At 44.4% G+C, this 17126-nt stretch overlaps 1 protein-coding gene and 1 non-coding gene across 3 annotated transcripts; both read right to left on the bottom strand.

Moving 5' to 3' along the window:
* Positions 1–764: 764 nt before the first annotated feature.
* Positions 765–839, bottom strand: trnat-agu. The gene has a single exon. It is a non-coding gene; the product is annotated as a tRNA-Thr (tRNA).
* A 5698-nt stretch (positions 840–6537) lies between these two features.
* si:ch73-139j3.4 (tetraspanin-19) lies at positions 6538–14566 on the bottom strand. Of its 2 annotated transcripts, XM_046399930.1 has the most exons (9): positions 14439–14566; positions 12712–13743; positions 12145–12223; positions 8865–8977; positions 8460–8534; positions 8247–8339; positions 7886–8083; positions 7438–7521; positions 6538–7273 (listed from the first exon to the last, which is right to left on the bottom strand). In XM_046399930.1, the coding sequence occupies exons 2-9, from the start codon at positions 12775–12777 to the stop codon at positions 7007–7009; spliced, it is 975 nt and encodes a 324-aa protein (XP_046255886.1). In that variant the 5' UTR covers positions 12778–13743; positions 14439–14566; the 3' UTR covers positions 6538–7006. The 2 variants fall into 2 exon arrangements, with proteins under 2 accessions (XP_046255886.1, XP_046255887.1); XM_046399931.1 differs by lacking the exons at positions 12145–12223; positions 12712–13743; positions 14439–14566 and adding an exon at positions 9163–9403.
* Positions 14567–17126: the final 2560 nt, after the last annotated feature.

Genomic DNA, 17126 nt, shown 5'->3' with positions numbered 1-17126 from the left:
GGGAAATCTTAATGCTTCAGCACACCAAGACATTTTGGACAATGCTATGCTTCCAACTTTGTGGCAACAGTTTGTTGAAGGCCCTTTTCTATTCCAGCATGACTGTGCCCCAGTGCACAAAGCAAAGCTCCATAAAGACATGGTTGGATGAGTTTGGTGTGGAAGAACTTGACTGGCCCACACAGAGCCCTGACCTCAACCCCATCCAACACCTTTGGGATGAACTGGAACGGAGATTGTGAGCCAGGCCTTTTGGTCCAACATCAGTGTGTGACCTCACAAATGCTCTACTGCATGAATGGGCACAAATTCCCACAGAAACACTCCAACATGTTGTGGAAAGCCTTCACAGAAGAGTGGAAGCTGTTAGAGCTGCAAAGCTGTCTGTGTGTTTACAATGAGACGTCATTAAAGTCCCTGTTGGTGTGATGGACAGCTGTCCCAATACTTTTGTCCATATAGTGTGTGTGAAATGTGAGCCGACAGCATGCTGATGAAAGAAAGATGAAAGTGACATATTTTGTCATTGGAGGGAACTCACTCCAATGAAATTCGTGCTCTGCATTTAACCCACCCAAGTGACGTGCACACACACACAGCAAACCCGGGGCAGTGGGCGACCGCGTGCAGCATCCGGGGAGCAGTGGGGGTTAGGTACCTTGCTCAAGGGTACCTCAGCCATGGACACCGGGACGGGGATTCGAACCATCGGTTCCAGCGATCCACCGGTTACGGGTCCGACACCCTAACCGCTGATCCACGACTGCCCCCAGCAGGGATTCGAACCCAGGATCTCCTGTTTACTAGACAGGCGCTTTAACCAACTAAGCCACAGCGCCCCACAAATAATACTGCTCTTTGTGCAACATCAGAAAACAAATACTACGCTGTACTTTAAAGGCTTGTGTTTTAACCTGCTGGGTAAAGTCGTCACTCAGTTTGACTCTGTCTTCACTCAGTCACGTTTCTCATACGGACAGAAATGACTGAGCTGAGCTGATGCGATGAAAGAAAGAAACAAAAACAAAACAAAGGGAAAAAAGTCTGATGAGGCCAGGAAGTTCTCTGATTGCAAAAGCAGTGAAATGATTCTTTACATTCAGCCGCAGAGAGAAAACTGGTCCTGTTGTTACATGTTTCAGAACGTGTGTCAAACTTCCAGTGAAACACAGAAATATTTATAAAGTGATGACACAGAGCTCAGGCTGATGGAACATTATTCCCCTGCACAGGGAATCCCGAAGCTCCGCCCACAAGCGCTCTCATCATCACAACAAAAAGTTCGTTTCTGCCGGATTCTCATTTCTCCTTTTTGTCTTTAACAACTTCATCTACAGCTTGGATCAACACGTCTGCTCAGAGTCATCAGCCGTCTTTTATTGTCTCAGTCATTGGACGTAAACCGAACATCCAGTCACAACAGACAGCACGTCCTCCCAGTCTGCTAAAGAAGTGAAACAGAAACGCTGCCACACGTCAGCAGGCTTTCTTTACGTAACACACATGCAGAGTGTGCAGTCGTGACCGGGAGGTGGAGCTGCGGAATCGAGTTCCCGCCCACACGCCCGTCTGAGCCAATCAGGAGCAGCGCTCAGCACGCAGCTGTCAGTCATGGTGTTTCAGCCCGTGTTTTTTATAGTATCAAATAACTAATTAAAACCAAACTCATCATTAAAATGAACACTTGAACAAACATCGGCGTGATAAGAAATGACAAAAACCAAAATTTATTTGATGTGTATTTTAAGTTTTTAGTTTGGCTCATGTCCCATCTGCTAACACGGAGGGGGAGGAGCTTATGAGCGGTACTGCAGCCAGCCACCAGGGGGAGCTCCATGTTTGCCATTTTTATTTACAGTCAATGATCATGTTGAAGTCAATGAAAAAATATATTCTGAGATTAAAGTCAGAAATTTACAAGAAAAATGTCATGACAAAGCTGGGGTTTTCAGACTCTGGATGTCAGTCAGAGTTAAGTCAGACATTTTTGGTTTTGCTCGAATGTGGGACAGGAGGATCTGTACCTGAGCGTCTGTGTGGGGACACCCAGGTACAGATGCTCCTTTACTGAAAGACATTTTACAGGATGTGAAGCAGGAAAGCAGAATGAGCTGCTGTGATTTTTGTTTCTGTGTGCATGCAGACGCAGCAGAAGGGATGAGCCTGCAGTCATTTGGTGTCTGACGAAGACGTGAGCGAGTGAAGGTTCATGATCCACCACGAGGCGGCACCTGGCGCCTTGTTACTGACTGGCAGACACTGAAGGAGGTCAGTGTCACCTCCTGTGTCCACTGTGTGGCGCTAGAGAACACACAGTAAAAACACGTTATGTTCCAGTGGGTCACGTGTATGTGGACCCCATATTGAGAAGCTCATGTCAGCCAATGATGACTGGAACACAAGACTTTGTTCCTGTTGCACAATGACTGCGACACGTCATTGGCGGGTGGATGTCGTCAGGACGGGACTCTACAGGCCTGGGATCACCTACTGTGGTCATTACTGGCGCTGGGAACTCTGGGATGGAGCGTCTGGGCTCGGTTGGGTTTGGTTTGGGTTGGGGGTTAGTTCTTCTGTCGTGTTAACAGAAGCTTGACTGAAGCAGAAAGCTTCAGCGTCATGCTCCTGTCTCTGAGGACAGACAGACACGTCCACAGCAAGCTTCTCCTCCGTTTTACTGTTTACGATTGGTCGTCTCACAAAGAGCAGCTTTCTGAACAGTTCAGAAGTGCTGAGTGTGGACAGCAGAGTCACGGCAGCTTCCTGTAAGTCTGGACCTGATACACGCAGGTGAATCTTCAGCGTCTTTGGGTTCAAACATGTGATTCATCTGAATAAGGATTTCAGTGAAGACTTTGAGCGTTTTCCCGATCATCACCGCAGACCAATCAACTGCTTTACCGTTCCAAAGCAGTTACTGTTACGTCTCGGCGTGTGTGTGTGGACACGTGGCCACCAACTGGACCTAAAACAAATGTGTTTCCAGTGAAAACTGCTGACGTGTGTGTGTGTGACAGAAACGCCTGCCGTGTGTTTGCTTGCTCAGCGTTTCCCGCAGTAATTCAAAGTGTGAACACGTGATATCGCTGATACACCACAGTTGATGTTCCTGTGTGTACCGCACAGCCCCTCAGCCCCGCTTCTTCTTCTTCTGCTCTGTGTTTACTGGAGGATCACAGCACCACCTGCTGCACCACCACCACCCATCGGGGTGATGAAATGAGGAGTTAAACATAAATCTAAACAATGATGGTGATGATGAAGGTGTGGGTTCCTGCCAGAACATCACGTGATGAAACATGCAGCAGTTGAATAAAGTTGGAAGGACACACCTTCAGACTGACTCTGAGTCAGCGCTGAGCATCTCCGAGCGCTCCTGGAAACTCAATCTGCAGAAAAACTGATGTCAAACCTTCTGAGAAAGCAACAGTCGGGTTCCTGAGAAGACACTTTGATTCATGATGGATGGAGGATAAATATCTGCAGCATGAAGGCTGCACACCAGAACCGCAGCAGGACACACGAGAGTCTCATCAGCACCAGAGTCCACAGGATGACAAGTGAGTTTTTACCTTCTTCTGGGGGCTCGGCGCTTCTGTTTCACCTCTCTGATTTCATTTTGTAACTTTAATTTGACATTTCAGCAGTTTTTTAGGCTGACTCCAATCTGATTATCTGACTATTCTTGTCCCAACAACATGAATATAATAAGTTATTTGTGAGGGCTTTGGAACAACATTTAAAAGACACAAATAAGATGAGATAAGAAAGTACTTTATCGGTCCCACTGTGGGCACAGCAGGACAAGCAGAGCAAATAACCACACAGATGCATAAAAATATAAAAAAGTAAAAAAAAGTTTTATATTAAAATTAAAAAAAGTAAGAATATGCAAAAGTGCATAAGTATAAAATATGCAATATTTACTGTATTTCAAGATTCTATTTACATCCTTGCAGTCTCACTCTTATTGTTTAGTTAGTATTGCAGATAAATAAATAAATAACAAAGCTTTAAAGTTTGTGATTCCTTAAAGGATGTTTCCTGCGTTTGTTTGTCAAAGAGTTTCCTTTAAACAGAAAACACAAACCAGCTGCTAAGTGAACAAATGAAGAAATACCGAACATGCTAACAGGTTAGCTCGCTATCAGTCATGTGACCCTCACCTGGCAGGCTGTAGCAGTCAGCCGTGTGTAGAGTTCATTCAAAGAAAACCCCTCCTCTTCCTCCTGCAGTGCATTGTGGGTACCTGCTCTACTTGTTTCTGGCATTGTGGGCGGAGCTTGCTGCAGGTAGGGCATTACCAACAGACACAACTGATGCAACAGACAGTGACATGCAGAGCATCATCGAGGACCTGCAGGCGGCGCTGGAGAACTACAGTGGCGCACTGAACAGGGTGAGACTCAACACCAAACTCCCTTCAAAAAACATGTGTTTTTAGAGCCGTGTCTCTGCTCCGGCACCTCATCTCTCTGACGGAGGTCAGAGGCTCTCGCGCTTAACGAGATGATGTTTGTGTGGTCGTTCTCACTGTAGAGCCACCTCGGGGACCTGCCAGACACGCCTTGCACAGAGAGTGCTGCTCACCTGGAACAGGTACCACACACGTGCGTCCATCTCATCTCAGCAGGTTAAAGCGCCCCCCACAGGCTGCACAGTACATAACACTGACACAAACTAAAACTGTACATTTTGTTCAGATGAGTTATGCTGGAAAAAAGTCTTTCAGCCATGTGCAGCTTGAAAGATTAACTTCCAGGCACTTAATGAACGTGTTGGTATAAAAATGTACCAGCAGTCACATTGTGACTCAGCCAGTTAAAATCGTCTTTCTTTGACTGCGGTTTGGTGCAGACCTCCACTGTGACCCTCCGGCTGACTGAGTATCAGCAGTGTGTGCAGAAGCTCCAGTCTCTCTCTCCAGATGTCAACGCTTTGTGTCAAGTCATCACGCTGAACGGAGACCTGCTGCAACACCTGGTGAGTCTCTGCACTCTGATTGGCTCAGTTAAACAGGGAGCTACCTGCATGTCAGGGTTCAGGGATTACCACTCCCAAACAAGAAAGGTGTTAGAAAGACAGAGAAAAAATGATACAGAAAGAAGACAAGTGAAAAACAGTAAAAGAAAAGAAACGGATGTAAAAAGGAAATGGGAAATAGAGGAAGAAGAAAAAGGATAAAGAAATAAGAAGTGAATGTGAAAATGTAAGAACGAAGCAAAGCCAGACTGGAAGAAGAAAACGGATCCTCTCTTCTGTCCTTTGATTGGATGGAAATGAATGAAATAAGTAAAATTAATGAATTAAAGACTGCATGGACTGACCAGGATGTTCGATTGATTGATTGATTGATTCACTTCTGAATTTTGTTACTCTGAATCTGAATGTGTGTGTGTGTGTGTGTGTGTGTTTTCATAAGGAGCCATACCAGGACTCTGCAGTGTGTCCCTCCTCATCGTCTTCCTCAACTCCATTGGACTTCAACTCCGTACGAAAATCCATCCAGTGTCTTCACTGCTGGAGACAGCAGGTGGCAGCACTGCACAGATAACACACACACACACACACACACACACACAAAGGAGCTGCTAGCACAGCAGCTAATTCAACACACTCTGAGTTGAGACTTTGACTACATGGAAAGACAAGTGGGAGAACAGGTGTGTCCCACCTGTAGCTGACATTAACAGCATGTTTGATGAGCTTCTGCAGGGCTGGTTGATAAATAATGTTTTAAAACTTCTTCAAACAGATCAGTTTCTGTGTAGATTAAATATATTTTCCCTACAATGAAGTTCTCACAATAGAAAACTCACATCCACAAATGCAGCTTTACTACAGAAAAATCTCTTTTTAATTAGATGGAGACACAGAACATTTGTTAGATGTTTCTATCACATATTTACTAAAGTTTCTGTCTGGCTCCTTTTGTATTTATTGACGTTTCATTATTATGTCACTATCAGGGATGTTATTTGTGACATCTTTGGTCTGATGTCATTTTCTGTGTGGACACATGAGGGCGCTGCCGATGTACTTTGGTATCAACACAAAATGACTGAGTATATTTGACCAACTTCAGTTTTGTATTAAATGTTTTTATATGTGTACTTCACGTTAAATTGTTTGTCTTGTTTGAATAAAAAACTGAAAGAAAAAGTCTGCGAAACATTTCGTTAAGCCTCAGCGTCACTGCAGCGCGATGGAGGTGAAAGGTTTGTGCCTTCGCGGCTGTGAGCTAACTGCTAACGTGCTGGAGCTAAAGAATTTTTTAATGGAGTGAAATCGGTGCAAGGGAATCTGGATTCCCTGATTCTTGTTGATTCTTGTTTGTTTATTCAGGGTATTGAATGGACGTTTGATAAACCTTTAAATAATCGATGAAGTTTAGCTGCCCTGTGACGTGCTTAACGTTTCTGCTGCATTAATTCAACACACACCCACATGCTATGAGTCAGAAAGCTAATTGTTACGACCCAACTCGTCGATCCGCAGATAAAACTGCGATCTGTGCGTCATGGAAGCTCACGCAGATCAGAGCCAAGTGTATTTATTGTACCGATAATGAATAAAGCAAAGGAAATGGTACATAATGCTAACAGCCTCGAGTTGCTGCAGAAATTTCTTTTTCTTTGTATGAGAAAAGTTTGTATGTATTAATACCTAAACGTTTAATGCACAAAAAAACAAACAAACAAACAAAAAATCAACAAATGGATCTTTTTTGAATCACTAAAAGTAAATGTGTGTTCAAACTGATCCGATGTGTTTTTATGACCCGTCCTTCAGGTGGACTGCCAGAACCACGTGACTTCCTGTTTATCAGTTACCTGATCAGAGTCCACACAAACATCATCTTATTGTCTTATTTTTCTTATCTCTCTGCTCTGCGTTTCCATGTCGTAGTTTTCAGTATCTGAGCTTTTTCATTCTGAAAAGTTCACAGATAAACACTAAATACTTTTCTTCTGCAGCTGCAGATTTTGTAGTCCAAAATGAGTGTTTAGAACCCCGCTCTGTTTGGAACCGACTGACGGCCCTCAGCTGGCCCCAGGTAATACGCTGGGTGGGCGGAGTCTAAACGGGCCTCATCGGGATCTACGTAGCCGTAGTTCTGCACTGCATAGTCCAGGTCATCTTCAGGAGTGCGGTCCTGGTGTGTGTGGTCCAGGTGGGCGTGGTCAGAGTCGGCCAGTGAACCGGTTCTTTTCAAAGCCGCTTTTCTGCCGAACGCACGGTACAGGTAGACCATGACGACAAACTGAAGCACCTGGAGAGACAAGCAACAGACCACACTTCTAAATGTGTGGAAATCAAACGAACACAAGAGCAGATTTGAATGTTTTTAAAAACTGTCGCTGGAGACGGAGATGACATGAAAGCCCCGCTGGCGCCCCCTGCAGGCTGCTGAGGTCTTCACAGCTTTTTCACTACCTGGATCAACACGAGGCCGACATCCATGCTGATGATTGTCAGAGCATTTTCCTGCAGCCAATCACTGAGCTGTTTTTTGCAGCCCTACACACACACACACACACACACACAAAGCAGCGCAAGTTACAACACAAACCTGACATAAAGAAACACAACATAACAAGTTTGAATTCCAAAGACATATTTGACGTAAAACATATAGAAAAACCTAACTGCATGTGATTTCACATAATTAACGTATTGAAAGAAAAGAAGACACACAAAGACCGTGACATCACAAAACATATCAGTAAAACATTTATAAAAACATGCAAATGCAAACCCCAGCATAACAACTAACATCATCCATCAACACATCTGTATGGAATAAAGCATTGTGACTCTGATATGCAGTACTGCAGTACTCTGCAGTACTCTGACTTGGTACTGTGTGTGTGTGCTGCAGTACCTGCTCATATGAGCTGTTTCCTCGTCCATAATGTGGATCAGTGACGTTCAGCTGCTCGGAGCACCAGGACGAGTTAAAGCTGCGGCGAGACGAGTTGAAGCAGGAACAAGGAAGTACGTGTGGCATGGTCAAGTTCAGACTCTGGATGTAAGAGTTCTTCAGCCAATCAGCAGGGCCCATCCTGCCACAGCAGAGCCCCTGTCGGCAGCCAATCAGTTGTTCACAGTCATAATCCTTCAGTGAATTCATCCTTCAGTTAATTAATCACACATTTAATAAAGTTATTTTATTTTGATGGAAAGCAACAGGAAGTAACAGTTTCTTCCTGGGAATAGAACCAGCAACCAGATTGCTGACTCACATGTTCCTGTAACTCGTCCACCAGTCTGTCCTGAGCTCTTTCTCCATACTGAAGGATGATCTGATCTACAGTTTGATCCAGACTCCGTTCAATCTGCACACAACAGACGTGTCAGAGGAGGAGGACTATCAGTGTGGACCTCCAGGCCACGAGCTCACCTCTACGTCACCTGGACTGCTCTTCTGCTGATGGCCACCAAAACAAAAGCCTCACCTTGTCTCTGTTTATGAGCAGCAGCATTGTGACGAAGAGTTGACCCAGGACCAGGACGACAAGGAAGCTGAGGTACTGAGGAGGAAGAGCAGAGTCGCCTTGAGGGACAGGAGATATCAGTGTTTCTGACAGGTCAGTGTAAACTCGGCTGTGGTGACGCAGAGGAACCGACTCTGGCTGGCGTGAGGCGTCCATGTTTGTTTTTTTGGCATGTCGGTACAATTCGTCTGAGTCAGAAAAGTCACGGTTTCACAAATGGAATTTAGACTTGGGAGTGGACGTGAGCAATATCAACATAGTCATCATCACAGTTACTCCCACATAACATGAAGGTAGCATCAGGCTCACTTCCTCTCACTGATCACAGAGCCAAGGTTACATCAGTGGTTACAGGCTGTGACTCACCACCAGCAGCAGGAATCTGTTCTCTCTGTGGGCTCCTGCACATCCAATGACACTGACCAGCAGCACAACTCCACCAATCAGCAACAGCCCCGCCCCCACTGTACGCAGCTCGTCTGTACACACACACACACAGACACACACAGCCTTAACAGTATCGGTTGTTTCGTTGACCAATTTGTGCTTTAATGCAGATAATGCAGTTCGCTCTAAGCTAATCAGCTACAGTACAATGCTAACAGTTAGCTGGTTATCTGTGGGTTAAACTCAATGTGAACTTAAAGGTGCTTTCACCTCTCACCTGCTTGTTTCATGTGAAACAAACGTGTGTTTGCCTTGTTGGTCTGAGACCACCTGAGAAGCAGACGCTCAGTTGGCTGCCTGCATTTCAAAAACGCAGTCAAGCCAGCCTTCACAATGTTGTTAATGTTTAATGTTTTAAGTTAGTGCCGCTGGACGCTGTTGAATTCGTGGGACCAGGTATTTGAAGTAGACACAGTCCCCAGCAGTTTAAGTCAACAATTTAGTATTTCCACACTTAAACTGCTGGGGACTGTGTCCACATCAAATACCTGGTCCCTGTGCCTCCATAGAGAGAATGAAATGGCTGCTGAGTGCAGAAGTGGTTTGTTGGGCTCCACTTCTAGCCTTTGTATTTCATTACTAACCTACTCTTTTCTACTCTCATTGTGTGTCTGGACCTGCAGTGAGAAGGATAATCCAGCCAATTTAATCAAAGTTCATTCTACAAAATTGTATATGTTAGGACATGGACAGCTTATCCCACAGTTCAGAGAGCTTGTATAAGAGAAGCAAGCACCAGATTGTCAAGGTAACAACTCAGCTTGGTAGAATTCACGCTGCCAGAATCCTAGTGGTACTGCTACTGCTGGCTGGGGACATACACCTAAATCCCGGACCTGCCACATTAGAACAACAGCCCTGGTCCGTGACAGCACACAATGCTACAAGGCATACAACTGGGCTAACACAATCAAGGCCTCCGCTATCACCTGTAGCAGTTACCAGATCTGAGTTAACACCTGGACCTGCTGATCAGCTGCTGCTAGCGAGACCTCGGCCAACACCTGGACCTCCTGATCAGCTGCTGCTAGCGAGACCTCGGCCAACACCTGGACCTCCTGATCAGCTGCTGCTAGCGAGACCTCAGCTAACACTTGGACCGGAGCAGCACTATGTTGTTGCTACTTGCTCTAGGACAACTGGCCACACATAGTCTGGTGAGTTGACTCACACATAACCCACTCACCTATCAGAACCATGTTCAGTTGTAATCAGCACTGCTATGATTCCAATGAATACATCTAATCCTCATAATCAGTTGCATGCAGGACCAATCAAACAATGCTTGAATAAAGCGAGAGCCGAGAGCAGAGCTGTACAGACACAAAAACGATACCTTCCTTTCCAAAGTGTCAACCCTGCTCGAATAATCTGGGACACCAAGTCTAAAGCAAAGGAGATCCTGGGTGGATATTTAAGCATGCAGTATAATTCCCAAATTAGATGAGATTTCTGCAGTACTGTTGGACTCAAACCTGGACTATCTCTGCTTCACTGAAACTTGGCTACACAGTAACACACCGACTAACATGACAGACATTCAAGGATATCAATGTTTTAGAAAAGAAAGACCGAAAGGGAAGGAAGGAGGTGTGTGGATATTTATTAGAGAAAAATTCAAATGCAAACCTGTTGACTTGAATACCACCCTGCAATGTTTAGCTGTCAGTGTCTTTCTTTCACCCTTAATGAATTTTAACATAGTAGTATTACATTCACGAAATTTGACACAACACTTACTAATAAGCCCGAACATATAACTCGATCCTATAATCTGGTAACTGGACTGTCAGATCATAACAGTATCTGTATCAAAAGCTCTCACAGTCATGATACTGACAAAACAAAACTGATTATTCCAAAATCTAAAACTGCACAATTTGAATACGACTAAATGCGATGTGGACAGTGAGTGTTGCAGTTCTTTCAATGCAAGGTATGCATGTATGGTCATGCCTGTTTAGAATGTTTGAGGGTACATTGTATTAGGTAGATGATAATTAGAGCTCTATTTTTCTATATAGTGTAAATTATTTTATATTGTATATTTTCGATGTATATTGACTTTACTATACTTTGTTTTAAAAGTCAACCCACTGGAGTTGTGAATCAGCTAAATGCTATATACTCTATGTGCAAAACATCAGCTGTATGTATGTATGTATGTATGTCCCCTATGTTCACTGCATTGTCCCTGATAAATAAATAACAGGAAAAAAAAGAATAAAAACCTGGACCCCTTGAGTTAAGGCATTTGAAACGGAGAAACCTTGTCTGTTTCAAACGCCTCATCACTGAAGGCAGGGTGATCCAATTCGACGGCGTCCAGTGGCAATAACTTAGTATTTACACATTTAAACCGCTGGGGTCTGTGTCCATAGCAGAACTTCCTGAAGCTTATTGTGAGACACTGTGGGCTGCTATCATCCTGAACTGAAACTGGTCAGTGGAGACAGAAAGTTTCCTCTAAATTACTCCCCGAAAACAGAGTAAAGATTAGCTGATATATGGGATTTTGGATGACCTTTATTTTGAAATGCTAAATCAGAACTTCCTGTAACTTATTGTGTGACACCGAGGCGTGTGCTGCTGTCACCCTGAAGTGAAATTGATCAGTGGCAAAAGGATGTTTCCTTGCACTCTGAGTTCAGAGAACAAATTTGATGATATATTTACTATTCCTATTCATTTTGTTTACATTTTATTTACCTTGACGTACTTATTTATTCATTTATTATTTTCACGATCACTTATTATTGAGTGACTGGCTGAAAGATAAATTGATTTAATGACTGAATGTAACTTTGCCTCGTTGCCCACACACTGCTTTTATTGTGAAATCGGATCGAATTCGCTATTACCATAATGTCTCGTATATGGAGGCACTTGAAAACATTGTGGAGGCTTCTGGGCGAATTTCAAACAAAGGACTGACCACAGACAATATTTTTAAAATCCATCAAACACAAGCTGGGAGGAACTGATTTTATAATTCATCTGCATAAGCCACGTGATGAAAATTATGTGGTAACCATAGTGACACGTCAGCAGGTGAGTCAGAACTCAGGCAGTCAGACCCAGGTGAACCGCAGGATGTTGTCTTTGATGGAGCTAACGGTTTCCGCCTGCGTCTGGTCTGTGTGCTATGCTACGCTAACCACATCTGTTTGAATGCTGTTTTGCAGTGCAGCAGTGCTACCTGAGGACAGGATGGTCAGGAGGTTTCCTCTGCCAAACAGGATCCAGACTCCACTGCCAGCAATGCTCAGACCCAGAACCTGCAGGGGTCAGAGGTCAGGGGTCAGGTTCCTGTTTTTGCCTCATCAGCAGATCAGAGCGAGGAGGCGTGGCCGCCGGCTCCGACGGGTGAAGGCGAGTCCGAAGGTTTAATTATCTGGAGTTTAATGTGAGTTTTTTGTTGTTGTCAGGCCTCATTTGTGTTGCTTTTGTTTGCTGGTTGTCTGTTGAAAAAGGATGTCAATCTCTGGGAGACATTCATGCTTAAATTAAGTTTTTAATTAGATGTTCTGAGACGTGAACATGAAGCACGTTGACAGAAAGCCAACATGTTGCTGACAGCCTGAGAGATACGCTCGGCTCATTTGTTTCATATCGTCTTTACTTTCCCTTTGGCCGCATGTGACAAACTTCAGTTTGTTTGTTTGTTTGATTTAAATTGTAAGTCTCACCAGCTGAGAGCCTGTAGAACAACAACTGTGAAGCTAAAGCAGTAGATCAAACAGGACTGAAGCGAAAGTTTCCTCACCAGGAAGATGCAGTTAAACACCTGAGAGCAGAACCTGAGCAGCTGAATCGTCACCTCCAGCTTCATGTTTAGCAGGTCTCGTTCTGTTCAGTAGAACCACAGCAGGTTCTTCAGTCGTGTTCTCCAGCCAATGTTTCAGCTTCTGCCTCAGCCGGTACAACAACACCTGAGATCAGAGTTCACTTCCTTATTGTCTCTAAACATTAAACTGATCTGACACACACACACACACACACACACTCATCCTGCTTTGTTCACTTCAGGTTGTACATTAGCTGTATTTCCCATGATGCCTTTCAGCAGACGACCAGCAGGACACAATCCAAGAATGAGGAAGCAGACTGAAAATCCACTGTTCCGAAACATGTCGACGTGTTTGGGAGGATCCACAGGTCATGTGGGCAGCAGGGGGCACCGTGGGCAGCAGGGGGCGCCGTGTGACCTCACTGCAGCACAGACCAGACACTGTCAGTCCTGCATGTCAGTGAGCATCCAGCTTCTTTTACAGATATAAAGCTTGAAAACACTGTTGGACTCACTGAAGATGAACTGCGTCTCACTTGGAGAGGTGAGCCTCAGAATCTCTGGCTTTTAAAGGTCTCCCCCAAATAACAATATTTACTCTGTTAACAGAAAACTTTTCTTGCCACAAGTTCAGACAAATAAAATCTAAATGTCTCCAAAAAATAGTTTCTATAAAAGCTTTCCACCAATCAGCTCCTAGATGGCCTCCAGTCCCACGCTTACAGGAGCCAGCTGAGGTGGTGAGGCCCTCTGAGCAGGATGCCCGCTGGGCGCCTCCCATTGGAGGAGGCCCCGAGCTACAGCCAGAACTTGCTTGAAGGATTACACATCCCATCTGGTCTGGGACCTGGGAATGCCTCAGGATGTCCAGGAGGAGCAGGAAAACGCTGCGAAGAAGAGGGACGCTGGAAGTCCCCGCTGAGCCTGCTGCCACCGTGACCCGACCCCAACAGGTGAAGACGGATGGATGGAGCTGTTTCCCATCGTGATTTTATTGGCTTGCAGAAGCTTGTGGAAAAGAGGCGAAACAGGAAGTGAAGCCATGATGTTAAGTCTGTTAAAAGACGCATATCCACAAGAAAACAAACTGAACAAATCAACTTAAAAACTAATTAACATTTTGCGCGATACCCCCCCCCCCAATACCCACACACACACACACACACACACACACACCACACACCCCTGACCCCCCCACTACAAACACTTTAACCTACAAGTGCAATATCCACAAGTGCAATACTAAGGACTCACAAGTGCAATATTAAGGACTACTTTCTGGACTACCTCATACTGCACACACTTGCACATGCATACTTAGGCTGCTACATGTTAAAACCGGCTTCTTATTTATGGTTTAGCTTATTTAAATGTTTAGTTTTATATTCTTTTATATTCTATTTTCTGTTTAGCTTATATTCTATTCGTACTTTATATTTTTATATTTTTATATTTTATAGTGACTTACTGCTCCCGGGACCTGAGTCCTGATTTCGTACCATAAACATGTGAATGTGAGCTGGTATGACAATAAAGTTCCTTGAATCCTTGGATCCTTGAATCCTGTTCCTACTGGTGACAGTTCTGGGGGAGGGTTTGCTACCTGGTCCTAAATAAAGTTTTGTGTGAAGTGTGTGAACCTGCGGCTTTCTGCTTGTTAAAGGGTTAAAGTGTTTTATGTGTGTGTGTGTGTGAGGACGCACCCACTGCTTTCCCTCTCTCCCCTCTCAGTCACTGTGTGTCTCTCGTCCAGGATGAACGTGTTCCTCTCCGTCTGGCTCGCTCTGATGATGGCGTCCTGCTGTGGTGAGTGACCTGCAACCTTTGACCTTCGTGATGAAACATCCTCAGTGTGCAGTCGCAGTAATTTAAAGGACATTTTATTCAAGTTGTAGAAATGAAATAATTAAATGTGTTCAATTATTTTTTACTTTTGTCACTCAGCAGCTTCATTAAAGGAGCATGTAAACAGGCAGTCAGTTTGGAGGGATTTACTGACCATCAGCAGCTAACCTAGCAGTTAGTTCAGTTAGCACTTAGCTCAGTTAGCTCAGCCTCAGTGGTTGACCTCATCTGGTCCCACCCTGCAGCTCCGCCCAGCAGCAGGTGACTCCTGAGGGCAAGCACACCTGTGGCGAAATGTTCCGGTAATCACTGAGGAGGTTCTAGTGGTCTTTGTGGAGATTCTAGGCTTCCAGAGGTTTATAAAGTGCGTGAGACTTCAGTTCAGGGCAGTCCAGATTCAGCTCATTCACGTGAAAACCGCCTGACAGAGCGAGCTCAGTGTCTTCACGTTGTAGCATACTGTAGCATACCCTCCGAAAGACGGCAAGACACTCGACTGATGGTTTTAAGGTTTATTGCCGATCCATAAACCAGCTCTATGAACCAACGTGAGAACTGACAAAACAAACAAAAAGCTAAACGATCACTCTATTCACAATAAACGGCTAACAATCACAGTACTTGTCAAACAGAGAGTTAACATATTTAACAGATAAACAGACATAAGGAATGATCAATTAATCCAGTAATCATTAAAAATACAACGCACACCAACCTTGTGCCTCCTCTGGGTTTGGGTTAGGTTTATGTTAGGTTTGGGTTAGGGTTAACCCACCCTAACCCACAACAGTGTAAATCTCTGGTGTGTTTCTGAAGATTAAAACAAGGAACTGTAGACAAACATCAGGACAGAAGCAAGCCTTCGTTGTTCTGTTCAGGTGTGATAGTTAACGACTCACTTTACAGCAGAAGCTTGTTTTTATTTTTTGATTCTGGCGCCCCTCGTGGACAAAAGTGGTCCAATCAGTACCGTCTCATGTCGTGAAAATCCCCGTCTGCCAAGAATTTACAAGAATTTCCCTCCAGGGATTAATAAAGGAATTCTGATTCTGATTCTGATTCTGCCAGAGCCTGACTAAGAAAGACACAGCTTTTTAACCCTTTTAAATGCTATTTTGTGTGCCTGTTGCCTTGTTTTCACACAGCAGGTCTCAGATCAGCTGCTCCTGAAACTTATTTTGTCTTCGCAGCAACAAAGCAGCAGCTCAACAGGCTAACATGACACGTTCTCACTTGGCCAGACCGTGACCAACAGTCATTCCCATATTTCTGGAAAACCACGTCTCCGTTATCAGCCACAACCAAAAAACGTCACATCATGACACCTCCTGCTTCCTTTCGACTGGCTAACATACAACTACGACTGTCTGTTAAAGTCTGTAAAAGAATCAGTCCAACATTTATCTTAAACTTCTTGTCCTCCAGAGTCAGATGGTTCACATGGATATCAGTTTCAGGATATGTTTAGCTTAGCTTGGCACAAAGACTGGAAGCAGAGACAAACTGATATCTCGTCTTCTTTCTTTTTGCTGTCGGCCTTCGGTCTGATAATGAAGTGACTCAGGAAGTGTGAAGGTGGAACTGAACCCATCCTCAGATCATCTTATTTTATCTGCTGTATGTGATCGGACAGGAATCGCAGCTGATCTGCTTTCGCTCTCTGCATCCAAACCAATCAAAATATGACAGAGACAAAAAGTGAAACACGAGTCATCATGTTGTCGAATCTCCAGAGCTCAAATCCAACATGTCAGCATCAGACATCAGAAACGATTCAGAAGCCACCGCGGATGAATTCAGAAAGACAAGTGCAGTCTGTCTTTATTTGTCTCTGTGGCAGTTTGAGGTGATGAACTGAGCAAAACTGATAACAAGGGCCAACCTCACGCTCTTCTCTGCTGCTGGCTGAGGCTGCGACCTTCTGTCATTTTGTTCATGCGTGACCTGAAGAGTCTGCAACTGATTCTTCTGTGCTTCGAGTCCCTGGTTTCAGGCTGCAGATGAGTCTCGGCATGTTTCTTAGCCCTCTTTCTTCATAAACAGCTCCAGGTGTCAGTCTCTGAAAAGGACACAGAGCCAAACTGTTTTCAGACGAGCTGAAACAAAGCGCTGGCTCATCAAATGTGCTGTGTGGAATTCAAACAGTAGTTTAAATGAAGCCAAGTGAAAGGTTTAGAAGAGAAAAGTCAAGAGCCGCTGGATTCATCATTAGCATTTTACCGACTTGTTTGTCGGACAGGACCGAACAGCTTAACGGAGAGGGTTTTAGCCATCATTGTGATACTGTGAGTCCCCAGCATCAAATGAAATGAACTGGAGTCAATGTACTTAGTTGCTTTTCACTACTCTGAGGTTTGTTGTATTTCTGACAAGTAAAAGTTTCAATTTGATTAAAACATGAAATTGTGTTAGGCCTTACAACACAAGTCAAATTTACCAAAACATCAAAATATTTTGTTAAAAAATGTGCTGAGTTCTGAAATGTCCCTCCATCCATCCATTTTCGTGTCCTGGGTCTTCCTCTACCTCCCCAGGGAGGCGTCCAG

The sequence above is a fragment of the Scatophagus argus genome, chromosome 9, assembly GCF_020382885.2.
Source record: "Scatophagus argus isolate fScaArg1 chromosome 9, fScaArg1.pri, whole genome shotgun sequence".
Taxonomy (NCBI): domain Eukaryota; kingdom Metazoa; phylum Chordata; class Actinopteri; family Scatophagidae; genus Scatophagus; species Scatophagus argus.
This window is presented reverse-complemented; position numbering and strand designations above follow the sequence as displayed.